We start from the raw sequence: 23,030 nt of genomic DNA, 5'->3' as shown, positions 1-23,030 counted from the left end.
GGCTGTAGGGGCACAGGCTTCAGTAGTTGTGGCACGTAGCCTCAGTAGTTGTGGCTCACAGGCTCTAGAGCGCAGGCTCAGTAGTTGTGGTGCACAGGCTTAGTTGCTTTGCAGCCTGTGGGATCTTCCTGGACCAGGGCTTGAACCCGTGTCCCCTGCGTTGGCAGGTGGATTCTTAACCACTGTGCAACCAGGGAAGTCCCTCTTTCTTGTTTCTTTTTAAAATTAATTAATTAATTAATTATTTTTGGCTGTGTTGGGTCTTCGTTTCTGTGCGAGGCCTTTCTCTAGTTGTGGCAAGCGGGGGCCACTCTTCATCGCGGTGCGTGGACCTCTCACTATCGCGGCCTCTCTTGTTGTGGAGCACAGGCTCCAGACACGCAGGCTCAGTAGTTGTGGCTCACAGGCCTAGTTGCTCCGCGGCATGTGGGATCTTCCCAGACCAGGGCTCAAACCTGTGTCCCCTGCACTGGCAGGCAGATTCTCAACCACTGCGCCACCAGGGAAGCCCTTTCTTTGTTTCTTAATGTAGGCATTTATCACTATGAATTTCTCTCTTAGAACCGCTTTTGCTGCATGCCATAAGATTTGATATGTTGTATTTCCATTTTCATTTGTCTCTAGATATTTTTTTGATTTCTCTTCATTTCTTCTTTGACCCATTGGTTGTTCAGGAGCATGTTGTTTAATCTCCATGTATTTGAGAATTTTCCAGTTTCCTTCTTGTCATTGGTTTCTATTTTCATACCATTGTGGTCAGAAAAGATGCATGACTTTTTTCAATATTCTTAAAATTATTGACTTGTTATGTGTTATAACAAGTTATGTGGCCTAACATATGACATATCTTGGAGAATGTTCCCTGTACACTTGAGAAAAATGTGTATTCTGCTTTTGGATAGAATGATCTGAAAATGTCAAGTCTGTCTGGTCTTATATGTAGTTTAAGTCCAGTGTTTCTTTATAGATTTTCTGTCTTTATGATCTGCTCATCGATAAAAATGAGGTGTTGAAGTGCTCTTCTATTATTGTATTGCTGTCTATTTCTCCCTTTATGTCTGTTAACACGTTTTTGCTGGAGACGTATTACGGCCACAGGTGTTTGTTTCTGCAAAAATCCCCCAGTCAATAATGTGTTAATATTTACTTTATATATTTAGGTAGTCGTATGTTGGGTGCATAAATAGTTACAAATGTTGTATCCTTTTGTTGGATTGACCCCTTTATCATCACATGATAACCTTCTTTGTCTCTTATTACAATCTTTATCTTAAAGTCTGTTTTTTTCTGATATAAGAATAGCTACCCCAGCTTTCTTTCAGTTTCCATTTGCATGGAATATTTTTCTTTTCATCTTTCACTTTCAGTCTGTGTATCCTTAGAGTTGAAGTGAGTCTCTTAAAGGCAGCATATAGTTGGTCCTTATTATCATTTTTTAATCCATTCAACCATACTACCTCTTTTGACTGGAGAAATTAGGTCATTTACATTTAAAGTAACTGTTGATAGATACAGACTTATTGCCATTTAAAAATTGTTTCCTGGCTGTTTTATATTTCCTTTGCTTCTTTCTTTTGCTCTCTTCTTTTGTGATTTAATGATTTTCTAAGTGGTATACTTAGATTCCTTTCTCTTTGTTATTTATGTATCTACTGTAGGTTTTTGCTTTGTGGTTACCATGAGACTTACATAAAACATCTAACAGTGTTAATAGTCTATTTTACGTATGTTTTAAAATTAACTGGTTAAAATTTTTTAAAAAATTACATACAGTAAAATTCAATTTTTTCTTTTGTGAACAATTCTATGAGTTTTAATACATATGTAATTTTGTGTAACCACAACCATAATCAAGATAGAGGACAGTTCTTTTGCCCCCCAAATTGCCTCATGCTGCCCCTATTTTAGTTGGCAATCACTGACCTGTTCTCTAACCCCATCATTTTGCCTTTTCTAGAATGTCATATAAATGAATTCATACAGTAAGTGACCTGTAGAGTCTAGCTTCTTTCACTCAGCATAACGCCTTTTAGATTCATCCGTATTTTTGAGTGTATCAGTAGTTCTTTTCTTTTTATTGCTGTGTTATCATTTCATTGTGTGAATGAGCCACAGTTTGTTTATCCATTCACCCATTGTGGGACATTTGAGTTGTTTTCAGTTTTTGGTGATTGTTAAAAAAGCTGTTATAAGCATCCATGTACAAGTGTTTATGCAAATGTAAGTTTTCAGTTTTCTAAGGTAAATACCAGGAGTTGAATTGCTGAGTCATATGATGAGGGTATGTTTAACTTTATTAGAAACTGACACATTTTTCCCTAGTGGCTGTACCATTTTGCCTTCCCAACAGCAAAGTATGGCAGTTAGAATTGCCTTGCATTCTCATCAGCACTTGGTATTGTCCATTACAAAAATTTAGCCATCTTAATATATGTGTAGTAGCATGTCATTATAGTTTTAATTTGCATTTCCCTAATGACTGATGATGTTGAGCATCTTTTCTTGTTCTTATTTGCCAACCATATATTTTCTTTGAAGTGTCTCTTTAAATCTTTTGCTCATTTCTTTTTCAGTTTTAATAAAATTCTTTGAAAATAATATCAGATTTACAGAAAATTTGTGAAGACAGAACAGAGTTTCTTTCTTTTTCTTCTTCTTCTTTTTCTTAACTGGGGCATAGTTGTTTTACAATGTTGTGTTAGTTTCTACTGTACAGCGAAATGAAATAGAGTTCCCTGTGCTATACAGCAGGTTCTCATTAGGTATCTATTTTATACATATTAGTGTATATATGTCAATCCCAATCTCCCAATTCATCCCACTCCCCCTTCCCCTACCTTGGTGTCCATACATTTGTGCTCTACATCTGTGTGTCTATTTCTTCCTTGCCAACTGGTTCACCTGTACCATTTTTCTAGATTCCACATATATGCGTTAATAAATGATATTTGTTTTTCTCTTTCTGACTTGCTTCACTCTGTATGCCAGTCTCTAGGTCCATCCATGTCTCTACAAATGACCTAATTTTGTTTCTTTTTATGTCTGAGTAATATTCCATTGTATATATATTCCACATCTTTATCCATTCATCTGTCATTGGACATTTAGGTTGCTTCCATGACCTGGCTATTGTAAATAGTGCTGCAATGAACATTAGGGTGCATGTGTCTTTTTGAGTTATGGTTTTCTCCGGGTGTATGCCCAGTAGTGGGATTGCTGGGTCATATGGTAATTCTATTTTTAGATTTTTAAGGAACCACCATACTGTTCTCCATAGTGGCTGTATCAATCTACATTCCCACCAACAGTGCAAGAGGGTTCCCTTTTCTCCACACCCTCTCCAACATTTACTGTTTGTATATTTTCTGATGATGCCCATTCTAACCAGTGTGAGGTGACACCTCATTGTAGTTTTGATTTGCATTTCTCTAGTAGTTAGTGATGTTGAGCATCTTTTCATGTGCCTCTTGGCCATCTGTATGTCTTCTTTGGAGAAAAGTCTATTTAGGTCTTCTGCCCATTTTTGGATTGGGTTGTTTGCTTTTTTGATATTGAGCTGCATGAGCTGTTTGTATATTTTGGAGATTAATCCTTTGTCTGTTGATTCGTTTGCCAGTAGTTTCTCCCATGCTGAGGGTTGTCTTTTCGTCTTGTTTATGATCTCCTTTGCTGTGCAAAAGCTTTTAAGTTTCATTAGATCCCATTTGTTTATTTTTGCTTTTATTTCCATTTCTCTAGGAGGTGGATCAAAAAGGATCTTGCTGTGGTTTATGTCAAAGAGTGTTCTTCCTATGTTTTCCTCTAAGAGTTTTATAGTGTCCGGTCATACATTTAGGTCTTTAATCCATTTTGAGTTTACTTTTGTGTATAGTGTTAGGGAGTGTTCTAATTTCATTCTTTTACATGTAGCTGTCCAGTTTTTCCAGCACCACATATGCCTTGTGGGATCTTAGTTCTCCAACCAGGGATCAAACCCAGGCCGTGGCAGTGAAAACACCGAGTCCTAACCACTGGACTGCCAGGGCATTCCCTAGAACAGAGTTTCTATATACCATTTACCCAGTTTCTATTGAGTCATACTTACATAAGATGCTAATATTATTTTTCCAAACTCAGTGTTGTCTTTTGTACAATACTATTAACTAAATTTCAGACTTTATTCAGATTTCACCAGTTTTTTTTTTTTTTTCTGTTAATAACCTTCCCCACCCCTACCCCTTTGCCCCCTGCTCCAGGCTCAGATCCAGTATACCTAGAGTTAATTTTCTGTCCTTACTTTATAAGTCTTTTGGGTATCTTTACCTTCTTGGAGAAGTTGTGCCTAGAGCCATCTGACCTACTCCAATCTGGAGTGATTTATTTATAGATCTCCTCCATTGTTGCCATGTTGGGATTTCCCTTTATGTTCATCCTGGGGATTCCTTCCTCTTGGGTTGGATCTCTTGATTTCTGGATCCAATGGCCTTCTATTTCATGGCTTTCTTTTTCTTGATTTACTATCTCATTTTGGTTAAACACATCTTTTGGGAGTTTCTAGATAAAGGGAAGATGGAAATGAATTTTTCATAGATAATTTTATTCTACCCTCACTTTTAATTGGTTTTCCAGGGTGTGATCATTAATTTTATGTATCAACTTGGCTAGGGTAGAGCACCCAGTTATTTAATCAAAAACTAATATAGGTATTGCTGTGAAAATATTTTATAGATATAATTGAGATCTTTAATCAGTTGACTTTAAGTAAAGGAGATTACCCTCAATAACATGTGTGGGCCTGATCCAGTCAAGTGAAGGCCTTATAGCAAATACTGAAGTGTCCTTGAAAAGAAGAAATTCTGCCTCAGGATTGCTCTATTAACCCATGCCTGAGTTTCCAACCTGACAACCTGCCCTGTGAAATTCAGAATTGTCTTTCCCCACAGTTGTCTGAGCCAATTTCTTAAAATAAATCTGTTATCCATGTCTATGTCTCTACTATTCTATTTCTCTAGAGAACACTGACTAATACACAGGGTATAGAATTATAGGTTAGCAATACCTTTCTCTCAGAATTTTGAAGGCATAGTTCCATTGGTTTCTAGCTACCAGTATGCTGTTGAGAAATTTGATACAATTTTGAGCCTTGAGCCTTTATATAAAATTAATTTTACTCTGAAAGCTTGTAGAATCTTGTCATCATCCTTGGTGGTCTGAAATTGCATGGTAAGGTTCATTTTCATCCATTGTTCTAGGTGCTTAGAGTCCCTTTCAATCTGGAAACTCACATCCTTTAGCTCTGGGAAATTTTCCTGACATTTGTTTGAGGCTTTTCTTACATCCATTGTCTCTAGTTTCTCTTTCTGGAAGTCCTATTATTTGGATATTGGTTCTAGTGGAATGGTCTTCAAGTTTTCTTATTTCGTTTCACCTATTTTTAATCTTTTTGGGATGTATCTTGAATCTTATCTCCTAACCACTCTCTCAGTTAGATGCTAATTTCTGCCATCATGCTTTTAATTTCCAAGGGCTCTTTTATGTTTTCAGAATGTTCATTCTTTTTCCATATATTTATTTAATCACTTAAAAACTAAAATATATATTGAAATCATTATCTGTCTGCCCCAAACAATGAATATTATAAATTATCATTTTCTTTGTTATAAAACTGAAAACAGAAAGTTAAATTTGTATGATTTCTGGAATATTTTGGTCCCTAAAATTTAGCAATGCAAATGCACTGCACAAAAATTTTGAATGTTATAATTTAATTTTTGTTTCATGTGTAAGAAAATAAATAAAACAAATTAAAAGAAAATTCTGTAAGTAGTGATATCCCTAGTTAGTAAGTATTTACTAACAGACTAAATAAATGCCTCTGTGATGCTTACATTATAGAAATGCCTTGTTTTGTTTGGTGAAGCATAACACATGTCCTTGAATGTGTTTTCAATGCATAGATGCTATTCTTACTGATTATTTTTGCATTTAATTCCATCTACTTATGCAAAAATTTGGGTATGCTATCTCATTTTTCTTAACTACTACACTAATCCTAGTTAATCCTAGATCTTTTTCCATGGGTTTATTAACATGCCAAGATGTATCAGTTCAATATGTAGTCTTGTAATTTTAGTTAACACCTACTGTTTTCATACTTTCTTATTCTCATTTAACACACGCAGCTCTAAGTTCTTATATAAACTGCAATTATCTTTTTTTGTTTTCTATGTTTTCCCTGCATAAATCTCTCCCTTTGTCACAGTGATCATTTTGTCTGCATAGAACCTTTATATATGAGGTTATATAACATATATAGGTTATATACATATGTAGGTTGCTACATATACAAGGTTATATAGTATAGTAGTTAGACGTGTGGGCTCTTAAGGTTAGCTAGACTCGCTGTATTTATTTATTAAAATTTTTATTGGAGTATAGTTGATTTACAATGTTGTGTTTGTTAGTTTCAGGTGTACAGCAAAGTGAATCAGCCATACATATACACATATCCAATTTTTAATATTTTTAATTACAAAATTTTTGGGTGCTTTATACATTCTATTATTTATATATAATACAGGTTATTATGTTTGCTCAAGACCACTGTGCCTATTAAATGGTATACTGTATGTAAAGAAGCTAGAACATAAAAAATTAGTATGGGTTCTTATAAGGTTAGAAATGGGGAGAGGAAGAATTGGCCATCTGTGTTCCTTTTTTTCATTTTCTAACTTGATGTGTGTCACCTCCACATTCTTGTCCCCAAAGTTTTCAAAAATACTAACTCCAACATGATGTAAAGGATAGCCACTCTTTTTTAGATTCTTTTCCCATATAAGCCATTACAGAGTATTGAGTAGAGTTTCCTGTGCTATAAAGTAGGTCCTTATTAGTTATCTATTTTATGTATAGTAGTGTGTATATGTCAATCCCAATTTCCCAACTTATCCCTCCCCCCACTTACCCACTGTTAACTGTAAGTTTGTTTGCTACATCTGTGACTCTATTTCTGTTTTGTAAATAAGTTCACTTGTAACCTTTTTTAGATTCCACATATAAGCGATAGCAGATGATATTTGTCTTTCTCTGTCTGACTGACTTCACTCAGTCTGACAATCTCTAGGTCCATTCATGTTGCTGCAAATGGCATCATTTTGTTCTTTTTTATGGATAAGTAATATTCTATTGTATACATATACCACATCTTTATCCATTCCTCTGTCAATGGACATTTAGGTTGCTTCCATGTCCTGGCTATTGTAAATAGTGCTGCAGTGAACATTGGGGTGCATATATCTTTTCAAATTATGATTTTCTTCAGGTATATGCTGAGGAGTGGGACTGCAGGAACATATATGGTAGTTCTATTTTTAGTTTTTAAAGGAACCTCCATACAGTGGCTGTACCAATTTACATTCCCACCAACAGTGTAGGAGGGCTCCCTTTTCTCCACACCCTCTCCAGCATTTCTTGTTTGTAGATTAAAAAAATTAAAATTAAAAAAAAATTTTTTAAGTATTTTAAAAAAATTTATTTATTTTTGGCTGCGTTGGGTCTTCGTTGCTGCGTGTGGGCTTTCTCTAGTTGCGGTGAGCGTGGGCTACTCTTTGTTGTGGTGCACAGGCTTCTCATTGCGGTGGCTTCTCTTGTTGCAGAGCACGGTCTCTAGGCACACGGGCTTCAGTAGTTGTGGCTCGCGGGCTCTAGAGCGCAGGCTCAGTAGTTGTGGCGCACGGGTGCTCTGTGGCATGTGGGATCTTCCCAGACCAGGGCTTGATCCTGTGTCCCCTGCATTGGCAGGAGGATTCTTAACCACTGTACCACCAGGGAAGCCCTGTAGAGTTTTTTGATGATGGCCATTCTGACCTGTGTGAGGTGATAGCTCATGGCAGTTTTGATTTGCATTTCTCTAATGATTAGTGATGTTGAGCATCTTTTGATGTGCTTTTTGGCCATCTGTAAGAATGTTCATTTTTGTCACAGCATCCTGATCGTGCTTCATGGATGCTGTATAATTTATTATCTTTGAAGATGTATGGTAATTTTTGTTTTGAGGTTTACTTCTTGCAGTCCTTGTTTACCCCAGCGGCAATTTTCTGTTTGTATATTTCAGTCTCATTTTAGAGAATATCCCTAGATGTCTTGTGATATTTCGTTGGCCGTGCATTGAGTGGGAACTAAAATGTGAGTGAGCACTGGTTGTGGGGGGTGTAGTGGAACTTCACTGTCGGGTGCCTTGGCTGAGTCAGTTGTTAGGGAAATCTCCAGTGTTATTACCTTTAAGCTTTCCCCCTCGGTGTGGTAAAAGTGGAACATTTTTGAGAGTGAAAGTATATACTGTTATTATCCCTGAGTGTCCGGCATAAACTCAGACTATCTTAGGCAAATTAGTGTATGGTCATCTACTTCCTGGTAGTGATAGTTTTTTCAGAGAAAATTCTTCCACACCCAGTATGGGTGCTAGAAGTCAAGCAGTATGCATCTAGGAACTGTGTGGAGGAAGACGTCTAGGGACTCATTATTTATCTTTCAGTGCGCATGCTTATGGCCCCAAACTGGAAGCTACCGAAATGTCAGTCAGCAATAGAGTAGAAAATTGTGGGATAATCATATGGCAGAATACTACTCAGCAATGAAAAAGAATGAGCTCTCACTGTATACAGTGAAATGAATGGTTCTCATACAGTGTTGAACAACAACACCAGAAAGCTAGATAAAGAGGACGTACTCTATTCCTCTATATGAAGTTCAAGAACTGGCAAAACTAATCCATGATGATAGAAATAATAATAATGGTTACCTTTGGGGCATTGATGGAAAGGCATCAATCCTCTCAAAGGTATTGATGGGGAGGGGGCATGAAAGAGCCTGTAGGTTAGCTGGAAATATTCTATCTCTTGTTCTAGGTGCTGCTTACAAGGGTGTGTGTATATATGTAAAACATCATTGCATCATACAATTAATAGTTGTGCACTCTATTATATGTAAGTTATACCTCAATTTTTAAAAGAAGGTACAAAGTGTTGAGGTTTTCTGAGACAGGTGAGTTGACCACAGACTGGCCAAGGGTGACGGTCGCGGTGGGGAGAGAGGATTGGGCATCATGGACAGCTTCATGGCATTGAAATAGCATTTGAGTTAAGCCTTAAAATAGTGGTTCTTAACAGTTCTTGGGTCAAAGTCACTGTGAATTTGATGGAAATTATTGTCTTTCTCTTCATGAAAAAAGCCCCCATATACACAAAGGCATACCCAACTTGTGTATATTATTTCATGGCCCTATTAATATCCATCTGTGACCCTCCTAAGAATCAATGGGTCCTGGGCTTAAGGACCCCTGCTTAGATAAATGGATACAAATGGGAGGGGGAAGAGCAGGATTGCAGCTAAGTAAACCCCTATAGTAAGATCGGGCATCTGCTAGCACATATGGATACCAGGCAGAGAGAGGCAAAGAATCCTCCACGATCCACTTCAGTAAAATTTCCCATTGACAGCCCAACCCAGGATAAATTCCCAGCACCAACTCTGCAGATGAAATTAATACTTATACTGAGTCACCATGGCTCCAAGCTGTATTTACAAAAGCTAATATTATGTTTGTTTATGAGAACCAGCTTGCTTTAACTTGAAGTATTTTACACTGAGCATCTTACTCATCAGGAATGTCTTTTTGTTTTCTAGTGATTTTTTCTGCAGTGTATGATTATGCAACCTCTTAACCTTCTGCTGCTTGGGACACTCATGTGATACTATAGATGTATTAACTGCTTAAATATTCATTGCCCCTCTCTGCTGAGTCTATTCCTATGTGAAAAGTACACTTCCCAACACTTTGATGACAGACTTGTCAATGTCGTTTGCTTTGGCCAGTGGATTGTGAGTTCTGTAAACCATGTTTAAGCAGAAGCTTTACGAGCTCCCATGGTTCCACTATCACATTTTTTCTTTTGCCATAAAAGTGGCATGTCCTAGACAGGGGTTGCTCTGGATCCCAATCCAGAGGTTTGGGGATTGTTTGTTACCACAACATAACATAGTGAAAGCTGACTAACACACCAGGACATTTGGGAAAGTCTCTTGAACAAGTTGAGCAGAATCTGCTATTGGGTCTTTTCTCAGGGCCCAGGTAATTTTCTCTCCATTTTCATCAATCACGAGAGTCAGTTTATTTAGGATTCCAGAATATGTAAAAATGATGGGTATCTAAGTTACTTCTTTTTTATTAACAAAAGAAAGAAATGTAAAGACCATAAACCACTGGAATTAATATAATACCACAATTGAGAACAAAATATTTTATTTCTCTCAATAAAACTATAGTTTACAATAGTATTTACTAAATAAATTATATAATCTCTTTTACAAGCAATAAACTAAATCACAAATATTTCAAAGACAATGTATGTACACGACATAAGGCCTTTTATAAATAGCTTTGCTTTTCTCATTTCACTAGTAAACAGTGAAAAAATCTTTATAGAAGCTAATTTTCTATAAAGTATATGCAGACCTATTACACTGATCTTTATATGAAACCAATTTAAACTTTTAATGACATGGGCTGATTATAACTTTGAAAAAGAGCATAATTCAGACGTTACCATTTTGCATGGATGGATTTTTAAAAAATATATAAGCAGATTACATATGTTGCTTATGGATAATCACTGGATGCATGCAAAATGAAATAATGCAAGTGTCAATAGTAAAATAGCACTTCCAAGTCCGAAAAGGTGATTGGCAATGGTATAGAAAGCAGCTTAAATAGAGTTCATGCAGTTCTTCACAGTTCAGCAAGCAACAGCAAATGACAGAAGAGTGTGGTATTTTTCACATCACATCTGCCGATCAGCCTCTCGGCCGAGGCTCCCCTGACATCTCGCAGACTCCAAGTCCAGTTGATTATGACTCTGTGTGTAGTGGGGCTCAGCCAAGTTTCCTTTGGGAAATTGTGGAGTGGAGAAACTTCTCTCCCACAACCGTGTTCCTGCCTCATCCATCTGCTTAGGTGGTCACCATTTTCACTTACTGGGGGAGAAAAAAAGAAAGCAGACGTAAGACTAAGTTTTGGCATCAATTTATAATGGCGCCTCATGATTGCGAACAAGTTCATTCTTTCTTCCAATGACTTGTGCCCGGAAAACATGCAGGTAGAAATGGGAGGGCATCAGGCCTGGAATTGATTCTTTTGCAATGATGAACATCTGCTTCCCTGGACCTGCAACATGTAAATTACACCAAGATCTATCAAGCGCTTACCACATCACAGCTTAGTGCTAGGGACTCTGAAGGAAACAGTGCTGGCTAAGACACACTCCTGCCCTCCAAGTGCACAGGGCTTTGGGGATGTGCTGTGGTATATCAGGCCTGAAGCCAATCAGAGCAACTTGAACATGGTCTGGAACTCATGAATGCTGTGTGCATTTTTACACACTATCCCTGTGGCTGGGGAGGAAAAAATATGTCCAGCAAATACTGGACCTAAAATGGTAGCCACTTAAGCTCAGAGGCAGCTAATTCAACCCCTGACAGCTGTACCAAGATATATACGGGGAAGCGGTACTATGGTCAGTCAGACAGAATGGCTTAAATCTATTGATTCTCTCTAATTATTATCTCTAATTATTACAGCTACAGGACATTATGCAAGTTAGTTCATCATCTTTGCACCTTATTTATCTGTTAAATGGGAGTAATAAACCCTACTTTATAAGTGACAAACTTTTCTATGAGGAAATAGTATCTGTACAAATAGACACACATACATGATATACACAAATTCTGTACATATCATTTAGTGCCTGGCAATAGTAGTGTCTCCAAAATAGTAGTTAAGAAGGTTGCAGTTGGGATCACAGAGATTGTGTGGCCCAACACATACATTTAGAGGCTGAAAATACTTGAGTAAACAGTTTGAAATGACTGAAAATTATTAGGAAAGAAACTATATCAAAGAGGATTCTGTTTAAAAGTATTACATCTCGTAATTTGAGCCTATTGTGAGTTGTAACTTTTGTTGTTTCATAGTTGAGACTGCTTCCTCTCATTAATCTAAAACATGTTCGCACTGTTACTTTCTATCCTGTTCTTTGATCTATATTTCTGTTTTTGTGCCAGTACCATATTGTTGTGATGACTACAGCTTTGTAGTAAAGTCTGAAGTCAGGGAGCCTGATTCCTCCAGCTCCATTTTTCTTTCTCAAGATTGCTTTGGCTATTCGAGGTCTCTTGTGTCTCCATACAAATTTTAAGATTTTTTTTGTTCTAGTTCTGTGAAAAATGCCATTGGCAATTTGACAGGGGTTGCACTGAATCTGTAGATTGCCTTGGTATTACAGTCATTTTGACAGTATTGATTTTTCCAATCCGAAAACATGGTATATCTTTCCAGCTGTTTGTGTAATCTTCAATTTCTTTCATCAGCATCTTACAGTTTTCAGAGTACAGGTCTTCTGCCTCCTTAGGTAGGTTTATTCCTAGGTATTTCATTCTTTTTGATGCTAAGGTAAATGGGATTGTTTCTTTAATTTCTCTTTCTGATCTTTCATTGCTAGTGTACAGAAATGCAACAGATTTCTGTGTATTAATTTTGTATCCTGCCACTTTACCAAATTCATTGATTAGCTCTAGTAGTTTTCTGGTAGCATCTTTAGGATTATCTATGTATACTATCCTGTCATCTGCAAACAGTGACAGTTTTAACTCTTCTTTTCCAATTTGTATTCCTTTTATTTCTTTTTCTTCTCTGATTGCTGTGGCTAGGACTTCCAAAACTGTGTTGAATAAAAGGGGCAAGAGTGGACATCCTTGTCTTGTTCTTGATCTTAGAGGAAATGCTTTCAGCTTTTCACCACTGAGTATGATGTTAGCTGTGGGTTTGTCATCTATGGCTTTTCTTATGTTGAGGTAGGTTCTCTTTATGCCCACTTTCTGGAGAGTTTTTAATCAGAAACCGGTACTGAATTTTGTCAAAAGCTTGTTCTGCATCTATTTAGATGATCATATGATTTTTATTATTCAATTTGTTAATGTGGTGTATCACACTGATTGATCTGCATATATTGAAGAATCCTTGCATCCCTGGGATAAATCCCACTTGATCGTGGTGTCTGATCCTTTTAATGTATTGTTGGATTTGGTTTGCTAGTATTTTGTTGAGGATTTTTGCGTCTATGTGCATCAGTGACATTGGCCTGTAATTTTCTTTTGTTGTTGTATCTTTGACTGGTTTTGGTATCAAGGTGATGTTGGCTTGAGTTTGGGAGTGTTCCTTCCTCTGCAATTTTTTGGAATAGTTTCAGAAGGATAGGTGTTAAGTCTTCTCTATGTTTGACAGAATTCACCCATGAAGCCAGCTGCTTCTGGGCTTTTGTTCATTGGAAGTTTTAAAATCACAGTTTCAATCTCATTACTTGTGATTGGTCTGTTCATATTTTCTATTTCTTCCTGGTTCAGTCTTGGAAGATTGTACCTTTCTAAGAATTTGTCCATTTCTTCTAGGTTGTCTATTTTATTAGCATATGGTTGCTTGTAGTAGTCAGTTATCCTTTGTGTTTCTGTGGTGTCAACTGTAACTTTTTTCATTTCTAATTTTATTGATTTGAGTCTGCTCCCTTTTTTTTCTTGATGAGTCTGGCTAAAGGTTTATCAACTTTGTTTATCTTTTCAAGGAACCAGCTTTTAGTTTCATTGATCTTTGCTATTGTTTTCTTCATCTCTGTTTCATTTATTTCTGCTCTGATCTTTATATCTTTCCTTCTACTGCCTTTTGGGTTTGTTTGTTCCTCTTTCTCTAGTTGCTTTATGTGTAAGAATAGGTTGTTTGTGATTTTTCTTGTTTCCTAAGATTGTATTGCTATAAACTTCCCTCTTAGAACTGCTTTTGCTGCATCCCTTAGGTTTTGGATTGTCATGCTTTCATTTTCATTTGTCTCTAGGTATTTTTTCATTTCCTCAGTGATCCATTGGTTGTTTAGTAGCATATTGTTTAAGCTCCATGTGTTTGTGTTTTTTAGTTTTTTTCTTGTAGTTGATTTCTAATCTCATAGTGTTGTGGTCAGAAAAGATACTTGATACAACTTCAATTTTCTTAAATTTACTGAGACTTGCTTTGTGGCCCAGCATATGATTTATCCTGGAGAACGTTCCATGTGCACTTGAGAAGAATGTGTATTCTGCTGCTTTTGGATGGAGTGTTCTATAAATATCGGTTAAGTCCCTCTGATTTAATGTGTCCTTTAAGGCCTGTGTTTCCTTATTGATCTTCTGTCTGGGTGATGTGTCCATTGATGAAAGTGGGGTGTTAAAGTCCCCCACTATTATTGTGTTACTGTTGATTTCTCCTTTTATGGCTGTTAGTATTTGCCTTATATATTGAGGTGCTTCTTTGTTGGGTGCATATATATTTACAATTGTTATATCTTCTTGGATTGATTCTTGATCATTCTGTAGTGTCCTTTGTCTCTTGTAATAGGCTTTATTTTAAAGTCTCTTTTGTCTGATATGAGTATTGCTACTCTAGGTTTCTTTTGATTTCCATGTGCATGGAATACCCTTTTCCATCCCCTCACTTGCAGTCTATATGTGTCCCTAGACCTGAGGTGGGTCTCTTGTAGACAGAATATATATGGATCTTGTTTTTGTATCCATTCAGCCAGTCTATGTCTTTTGGTTGGAGCATTTAATCCATTTACTTTTAAGGTAATTATCAATATGTATGTTCTGACTGCCATCTTGTTAACTGTTGTGGATTTGTTTTTGTAGGTCTTTTTCTTCCCTTCCTCTTTTGTTCTCCTCTCTTGTAATTTGATGTCTAACTTTAGTGCTGTGTTTGGATTCCTTTTTCTTTTTTGTGTATCTATTGTTGATTTTCGGTTTGTGGTTACCATGAGGTTTTGATATAGCAGTCTATACACACCCACACCCACAGCCACAGCCACAGCCACAGCCACAGCCACAGCCACACCCACACAAGACTGTTTTCAGTTGCTGGTCTCTTATTTTTAAATGCATTTCCAATATCCTACACTTGTACCTTCTCTTCTCATGATTGCTGATTTTTATATAATATTGGTGTGTGGATGATTTCCTATCTTTACCATATGATTGCCTTTACTGGTGAGCTTTTTCATTTGTAATTTTCTTGTTTCTAGTCATGGCCTTTTCTTTTCCATCTAGAGAAGTTCCTTTAGCATTTGTTGTAAAGCTGGTTTGGTGGTGCTGAATTCTCTTAGCTTTTGCTTGTAAAGCTTTTGATTTCTCTGTCAAATCTGAACAAGAGCCTTGGTGGGTAGAGTATTCTTGGTTGAACGTTTTTCCCTTTTGTCACTCTAAAAACATCATGCCATTCCCTTCTGACCTGCAGAGTTTCTGCTGAAAAACCAGCTGATAACCTTATGGGGATTCCCTCGTATATTATTTGTTGCTTTTACCTTGTTGGTTTTAATGCTTTCTCATTGTCTTTTTGTCAGTTTGATTAATATGCGTCTTGGCATGTTCCTCCTTGGGTTTATCCTATATGGGACTCTCTGTGCTTCCTGGACTTGGGTGGCTGTTTCCTTTCCCATGTTAGGGAAGTTGTTGGCTATTATCTCTTCAAATATTTTCTCAGGCCCTCTTTCTCTCTCTTGCATTATAGGAGTCCCAGAAGGAGAAATGTTGGTGCATTTAATGTTGTCCCAGAGGCCTCTGAGACTGTCCTCATTTCTTTTCATTCTTTTTTCTTTGTTCTGTTCTGAAGCAGTGATTTTCACCATTCTATCTTCCAGCTCACTTATTCATTCTTCTGCCTCAGTTATTCTGCTATTGATTCCTTCTAGTGTATTTTTCATTTCAGTTATTGTATTTTTCATCTGTTTTGTTCTTTAAACTTCTAGCTCTTTATTAAACATTTCTTGTATCCTCTCGGTCTGTGCCTCCAATCTTTTTCTGAGATCTTGAATCATTTTTTACTATCATTACTCTGAATTATTTTTCAGGTAGATTGCCTATCTCCACTTCACTTAGTTGTTCTTCTGGGGTTTTATCTTGTTCCTTCGTCTGGCACATATTTCTCTGCTGTCTCATTTTGTCTAACTTTCTGTGTTTGTGGTCTCTGTTCCTCAGGCTGCAGGACTGTAATTCTTCTTGGATCTGGTGTCTACACCCTGGTGTGTGAATTTGGCCCAGAAGCTTGTGCAGGCTTCTTGGTGGGAGGGACTGGTGCCTGCCCACTGGTGGGTGGAGCTGGGTCTTGTCCCTCTGATGGGCAGGGTCACATCAAGGGGTGTGTTTACAGGTGGCTGTTGGCTCAGGATGACTTTAGGCAGCCTGTCTGCTGATGGGTGGGGCTGTGTTCCCACCCTGTTTGTTGTCTGGTCTGAGGCATTCCAGCATTGGAGCCTGCAGGCTGTTGGGTGGGGCCAGGTCTCAGTGCCAAAATGGCGACCTCCAGGAGAACTCAAGCCAATGAGTATTCCCTGGGGCGTGCACCACCATTGTCCTTGCCCCTGCAGTGAGCACAGCCGACCCCCACATCCCCAGGAGACCCTCCAAGACCCACAGGTGGGTCTGGCCCAGGCTCTTATGGAGTCACTGCTTTGCCCTGGGTCCCAGTTCATGTGAAACCTCTGCATGCCTTCCAAGAGTGGAGTCTGTTTCTCCCAGTCCTGTGGAGCTCCTGCACTCAAGCCCTGCTGGCCTTCAAAGCCAAATGCTCTGGGGGCTCCTCCTCCCAATGCCAGAACTCCAGTCTGGGAAGCCTGCCATGAGGCTCAGAACTCTCATTCCTGTGAGAGAACCTCTGTGATATAATTATTTTCCAGTTTGTGGGTCACCCACCAGTATGGGATTTGATTTTATTGTGAATGTGCCCCTCCCACCATCTCGTTGTAGCTTCTTTGTCTTTGGGTGTAGAATATCTTTTTTGCTAGATTCAAGTCTTTTTTTGTTGATGGTTGTTCAGCAGTTAGTTGCAATTTTGGTGTTTTTGTGAGAGAAGGTGAGCTCAAGTCCTCTACTCCACCATCTTATTTCTTGTCCCGTTGGAATCAAGTTTTTTTAAAACTGAGGGTCTTGTAGAAGTTTCTATAAACTTTGTTAAGCACTCTCACCCTCAGGGTACAAGAATGTCCAAGTTGGGTGAGAACTGCCAATTCTATATCCATGTTGTAATGTACTCCTGGGATGACATGTTTGGTTACCCGAAAGTGTCCATTTATAACCCTAATAAAATGAGGTGGCCTGACAGGTCTTTTTTTTTTTTTTTTTTTTTCCTGACAGGTCTTTAAGTCTTCTGCGGAACTTGAAAGCACAGCATCTCCCTGCTTGTAAACTTGGCCACAGTGAGCTGGCTCCAGAAGGCAATTTTATTATCCATTATTTGGTATTAAGTGTGCAATAATTTTCCTTTCTTCAAATTATAATCCACAAGTCCTATATTAGCCATCAGTGAAGAGACAGAGTGTCAGCTGTCTGTCTACCCTGGGAAGAAACTCATAGCTTGAGTTTATTCTTCAAAATATGGTGCATGTAGAATCCCCTCCAGCTCCCCAACATGAAGATGGGTTCTTCAGGTATTAGTGCCCTGAACGCCAGCAACTTCTTCTGATGTGCTGAGACTCAACCCTCTCCTGACCTGATGGATTTAGAAACAGAAATGGGAACTGGTGCTTTGGCGAGAGAACCTAGCCATATCTCAGGTAAGGGATGGCAGAACATTTCAGTTCTATCACCAACTGAACTGCTGTGTTTGTTTGTTCGTTTGTTTATTTATTCATTCAAACATCTTTATTGGAGTATAACTGCTTTACAATGGTGTGTTAGTTTCTGCTTTATAACAAATTGAATCAGCTATAAATATACATATATCCCTATATCTCCTCCCTCTTGCGTCTCCCTCCCACCCTCCCTATCCCACTCCTCTAGGTGGTCACAAAGCACCAAGCTGATCTCCCTGTGCTATGTGGCTGCTTCCCACTAGCTAGCTATTTTACATTTGGTAGTATATATAAGTCCATGCCACTCTCTCACTTTGTCCCAGCTTACCCTTTCCCTTCCCCATGTCCTCAAGTCCATTTTCAATGTCTGTGACTTTATTTCTGTCCTGCCCCTAGGTTCTTCAGAATCATTTGTTTTCTTTTTTAGATTCCATATATATATATATGTTAGCATACGGAATTTGTTTTTCTCTTTCTGACTTACTTCACTCTGTATTACAGACCCTAGGTCCATCCACCTCACTACAAATACCTCAGTTTCATTTCTTTATATGGCTGAGTAATATTCCATTCTATATATGTGCCACATCTTCTTTATCCATTCATCTGTTGATGGACACTTAGGTTGCTTCCATGTCCTGGCTATTGCAAATAGAGCTGCAATGAACATTTTGGTACATGACTCTTTTTGAATTACGGTTTTCTCAGGGAATATGCCCAGTAGTGGGATTGCTGGGTCGTATGGTAATTCTATTTTTAGTTTTTTAAGGAACCTGCATACTGTTCTCCATAGTGGCTGTATCAATTTACATTCCCACCAATAGTGCAAGAGGGTTCCCTTTTCTCCACAACCTCTCCAGCATCTACTGTTTGCAGAATTTTTGATGATAGCCATTCTGACCGGTGTGAGGTGATACCTCATTGTAGTTTTGATTTGCATTTCTCTAATGATTAGTGATGTTGAGCATCTTTTCATGTGTTTGTTGGCAATCGGTATATCTTCTTTGGGGAAATGTCTATTTAGGTCTTCTGCCCATTTTTGGATTGAGTTGTTATTTTGATATGGAGCTGCATGAGCTGCATGTAAATTTTGGAGATTAATCCTTTGTCGGTTGCTTCATTGGCAAATTTTTTCTCCCATTCTGAGGGTTGTCTTTTCGTCTTGTTTATGGTTTCCTTTGCTGTGCAAGAGCTTTTCAGTTTCATTAGGTCCCGTTTATTTTTGTTTTTATTTCCATTTCTCTAGGAGGTGGGTCTAAAAGGATCTTGCTGTGATTTATGTCATAGAGTGTTCTGCCTGTGTTTTCCTCTAAGAGTTTTATAGTGTCTGGCCTTACATTTAGGTCTTTAATCCATTCTGAGTTTATTTTTGTGTATGGTGTTAGGGAGTGTTCTAATTTCATTCTTTACATGTAGGTGCCCAGTTTTCCCAGCACCTATTGAAAAGGCTGTCTTTTCTCCATTGTATATTCTTGCCTCTTTTGTCAAAAATAAGGTGACCATAGGTGCGTGGGTTTATCTCTGGGCTTTCTATCCTGTTCCACTGATGTATAGTTCTGTTTTTGTGCCAGTACCATACTGTCTTGATTACTGCAGCTTTGTAGTAGAGTCTGAAGTCTGGGAGCCTGATTCCTCCAGCTCCGTTTTTCTTGCTCAAGATTGCTTTGGCTATTTGGGGTCTTTTGTGTTTCCATTACAAATTGTGAAATTTTTTGTTCTAGTTCTGTGAAAAATGCCAGTGGTAGTTTGTTAGGGACTGCATTGAATCTATAGATTGCTTTGGGTAGTATAGTCATTTTCACAGTGTTGATTCTTCCAATCCAAGACCATGGTATATCCCTCCATCTGTTTGTATCATCTTTAATTTCTTTCATCAGTGTCATAGTTTTCTGCATACAGGTCTTTTGTCTCCCTAGGTAGGTTTATTCCTAGGTATTTTATTCTTTTTGTTGCAATGCTAAGTGGGCGTGTTTCCTTAATTTCTCTTTCAGATTTTTCATCATTAGTGTATAGGAATGCAAGAGATTTCTGTGTATTAATTGTGTATCCTGCTACTTTACCAAATTCATTGATTAGCTTTAGTAGTTTTCTGGTAGTATCTTTAGGATTCTCTGTGTATAGTATCATGTAATCTGCAAACAGTGACAGCTTTACTTCTTTTCCGATTTAGATTCCTTTTATTTCTTCTCTGATTGCTGTGGCTAAAACTTCCAAAACTATGTTGAAATAATAGTGGTGAGAGGGGACAACCTTGTCTTGTTCGTGATCTTAGAGGAAACGGTTTCAGTTTTTCACCATGGAGAACGATGTTGGCTGTGGGTTTTCCATATATGGCTGTTATTATGTTGAGGTAAGTTCCCTCAATGCCTAATAACTTCTGTGTTTTAAAAGAACATTGCCCCTGAGTGTCAGGAGCTCATGGAACAAGGATACCCCAGGGACTCTTTAGTGTGGTCATCTTAGCCAGTCTGACTGCACGCGATCATACATCCACACAGATGCCAGTGTCTCTTCCTAAGCATGTGATGCTTTGAGAATGCATGATATATTTTAAATTCTGGGACCTGAAGGTAAAGGTGTGATAACAGTTGGCATGAAAGGAGTAGAGGTTTTAGGTATTTCTGTGGCCTTAATCCTTAGCATTGTTTATCCACATATGTGAGTAAGTGTGTGGGTGTGTGAGAGGCTTGTATTTTTATTTCCACTTAAACTCAAGTACTTAATTCTGTGATTGAAACTACACCGTAATGCACACATGTGGTCAAAGACTTCAAAGCCTTTTCAATAAAATTATTTAAAACACAGACACAGAGAGATAAGGGAACATAGCAAAGCAAAAGCAGTTTGCTAACCACAAAGCCCTTTGGGAGGGTGGACTGCACTTTTTGGGAGCCAGATTGCCCCAGGGGACCCCCAAAGTACAGATCACTTCAAGATGGGCTAAGTTGGAGGGTCTAAGTTGAGTTTTTAGAGCCAGGTGCAGAGGGCATCAAAGACGAGAAGTTTCTCTTCCAAGGTCTCATTTCTAGGCTCATTTCCAACCCTCCCTTTTTTTCTATATACCCTCAACCTACTGTTTAAAAGACACATTTAGCCAATAGAATTTCATAAGATCTGGAATGTGCTGTGAGGGGATTTAAGGGCAGAGCTGAAACAAAGCAGAACTTCAGGACAGTCAGACTGGCTAAGATGACCACGCTAAATAGTCCCTGGGGTATCCTTGTTCCATGAGCTCCCGACCCTCGGGGGCAATGTTCTTTTTAAACTACAACTGCCTCAGAGTTCAGCTCCAGGGTCCCACAGAAGCAGGATCTTTTCCTGTCTGGTGTCCAAGGGCAGCCTCATTTTCAATTCAAGTTGAAATTCTTTGCCAAAATACCTTTGAGGAAAATATTGATTTCTCTCCAGGCTATTGTAGGTGGCAAGTCCCTTATTTCCTTTTCCTATACTGAGGCCGTTTTCCCCAGCCCCACTGTTTTCCTTTCTAGTTCGTATTGTTCTTTTGGCCAGTGTTCTATCTGTTGCCATGAGAGCACACCAGCTCATCCTGCCTCACTCCCCTCATTTTAGTCTGAACTCACAGCATCACCACAAACACATGTAAAGGCTTCACAACGCCCCACCCTAATCATCCCCTTGGGTCTGGAGTCCCCTCCAACTCTGGGCTCACCAGAGATGCTTCAAACACCAGGCAGCCACCATGTTCTCTGGAAATCCTTTTTTTTTTTTTTTTTTTAACATAAGGCTCTATATTTACTTTTTATCACATTCATATCTACCTCATATTGGGGGTACTTCACAAGGCACAATCACTTGGAAATAGATTGGAATAGGGGATTTCTCTTTGAACAACAGTTGCTGGTGTCCAAAAGCACACCATTTTTTTAAAGGGGGTGAACAAATACATAACACTAGTGCTCCAGAAATCAGGACACAGTCTATATATATGGAGTCCAATCACACCGCTATGGGGTTTTACAGCTGGAAGGAAGCTTAGGTCTAAATTTCCTACCTTTGCACTTAAAAAAATCTTTAGATTCAGAATCAGTGGTGAAATTATTCTTTCCCAAGAACCAGAGACTACAGGGCCTTAATTGAGAAGCCTTGAGGCAGAAGGTGGGACTTGGAACAACCTTGAAGAGTATGTACAATCTGGATGAAAACTACCATGTTGTGCCTATCTGGTAGAATGTTTGTTGAATTCTGAGGTGTTGGCAGCACATGGAGTACCAGGCCTCCTGCCAACCTTCAAATGCCCTATCAAAGCGTTCCACACCAACCAGCAGATAGATTACTGATAAGAGGAGAACAGACCCAAGAAAAAGCTGGCACTGATTTCAGATGCCTCGTGGGATGTATTTAGGATTATGGCCTCTCAGTTCAAAACTGTCAGTGCAGCAGCGGTATTTTAATTCAGTTCCCTGCCTGATTAATTTGTTTTCTAAAGACCTAAGAAAAGCTGGAGGAAATCCGTGATTTATGTGGGCTGACAATTCTACAGTGGACTTCCCTGCGTGAGAGTGACTTCTGCTAACTGTAAATCCAAATGGTCACCTTGTTATCTAATATGTCATGCAGCCCTGGGGCTGCAACCAAATTCACTCTGGGTAGTGTAGGGAGAGGAATGTGGTACTGGTTTCATTCAAAAAGGAGCACTGCCTTGGGATGAGGCCACTGGTTTCTCTCTCCCTGTGCAGAAAGAAAGGGTGAGATGCCAGAGGCCCCCAGCCACAGGCTGGAGTGTAGGAACCGGAAGCTGCGCCCCTACCAAGACGCCCCTCTCAGCACTTTTCTTGGTACCATTTTTCTTTACAAAAACACACAGTAGCCGGCATGGATTGAATTGTGCCTCCCCCTCCCACCCGCCTGCTGCTGACACCCTGCCTTCATGTTGAAGCTCTAACCCCTAGTACTTCAGAATGTGATCTTATTTGGAGATACAGTCTTTACAGAAGTAAGGAAGTTAAAATAAGGTCCTTAGGGTAGGCTCTGATTCAATAGGACTGGTGTGCCTATAAAAAGGGGAAATTTGGACACAGAGACAAGACACACAGAAGGAAGACACAGGGAGAAGATGGCCATCAACAAGCCAAGGAGGGAAGCTTCCCTTACAGCCCTCAGAAGGAATCAAACCTGCCAACACCTTGATCTCGGACTTCTGGCTTCCAGAACTGTGAGACAATACACTTCTGTTGTTTATGCCACCCAGTTTGTGATATTTTGTAATGGCAGGCCTAGGAAACAAATACAGTAGCCATTACTGGCATTTAGGAAGTTTTTTTAAAAAATTAAGGATCCATATTTGAATTTTTTTGTACTTAATCCTATCCTCCACTGGGGGCTACCACCAAA

General features: G+C 38.7%; 1 protein-coding gene across 1 annotated transcript in view; it reads right to left on the bottom strand.

Annotated features, from left to right (window-relative positions):
• Positions 1 to 10,262: 10,262 nt before the first annotated feature.
• The window catches only part of PIP5K1B (phosphatidylinositol-4-phosphate 5-kinase type 1 beta), a 329,448-nt gene continuing 316,680 nt past the window's right edge, over positions 10,263 to 23,030 (bottom strand). Inside the window, exon 15 of the mRNA XM_065878752.1 lies at positions 10,263 to 11,010. Coding sequence (XP_065734824.1) covers positions 11,008 to 11,010 — 3 coding nt within the window. The 3' untranslated portion in view covers positions 10,263 to 11,007. The remainder of the gene's footprint in view (positions 11,011 to 23,030) is intronic.

Source organism: Phocoena phocoena, chromosome 6 (genome assembly GCF_963924675.1).
Source record: "Phocoena phocoena chromosome 6, mPhoPho1.1, whole genome shotgun sequence".
Taxonomy (NCBI): domain Eukaryota; kingdom Metazoa; phylum Chordata; class Mammalia; order Artiodactyla; family Phocoenidae; genus Phocoena; species Phocoena phocoena.
This window is presented reverse-complemented; position numbering and strand designations above follow the sequence as displayed.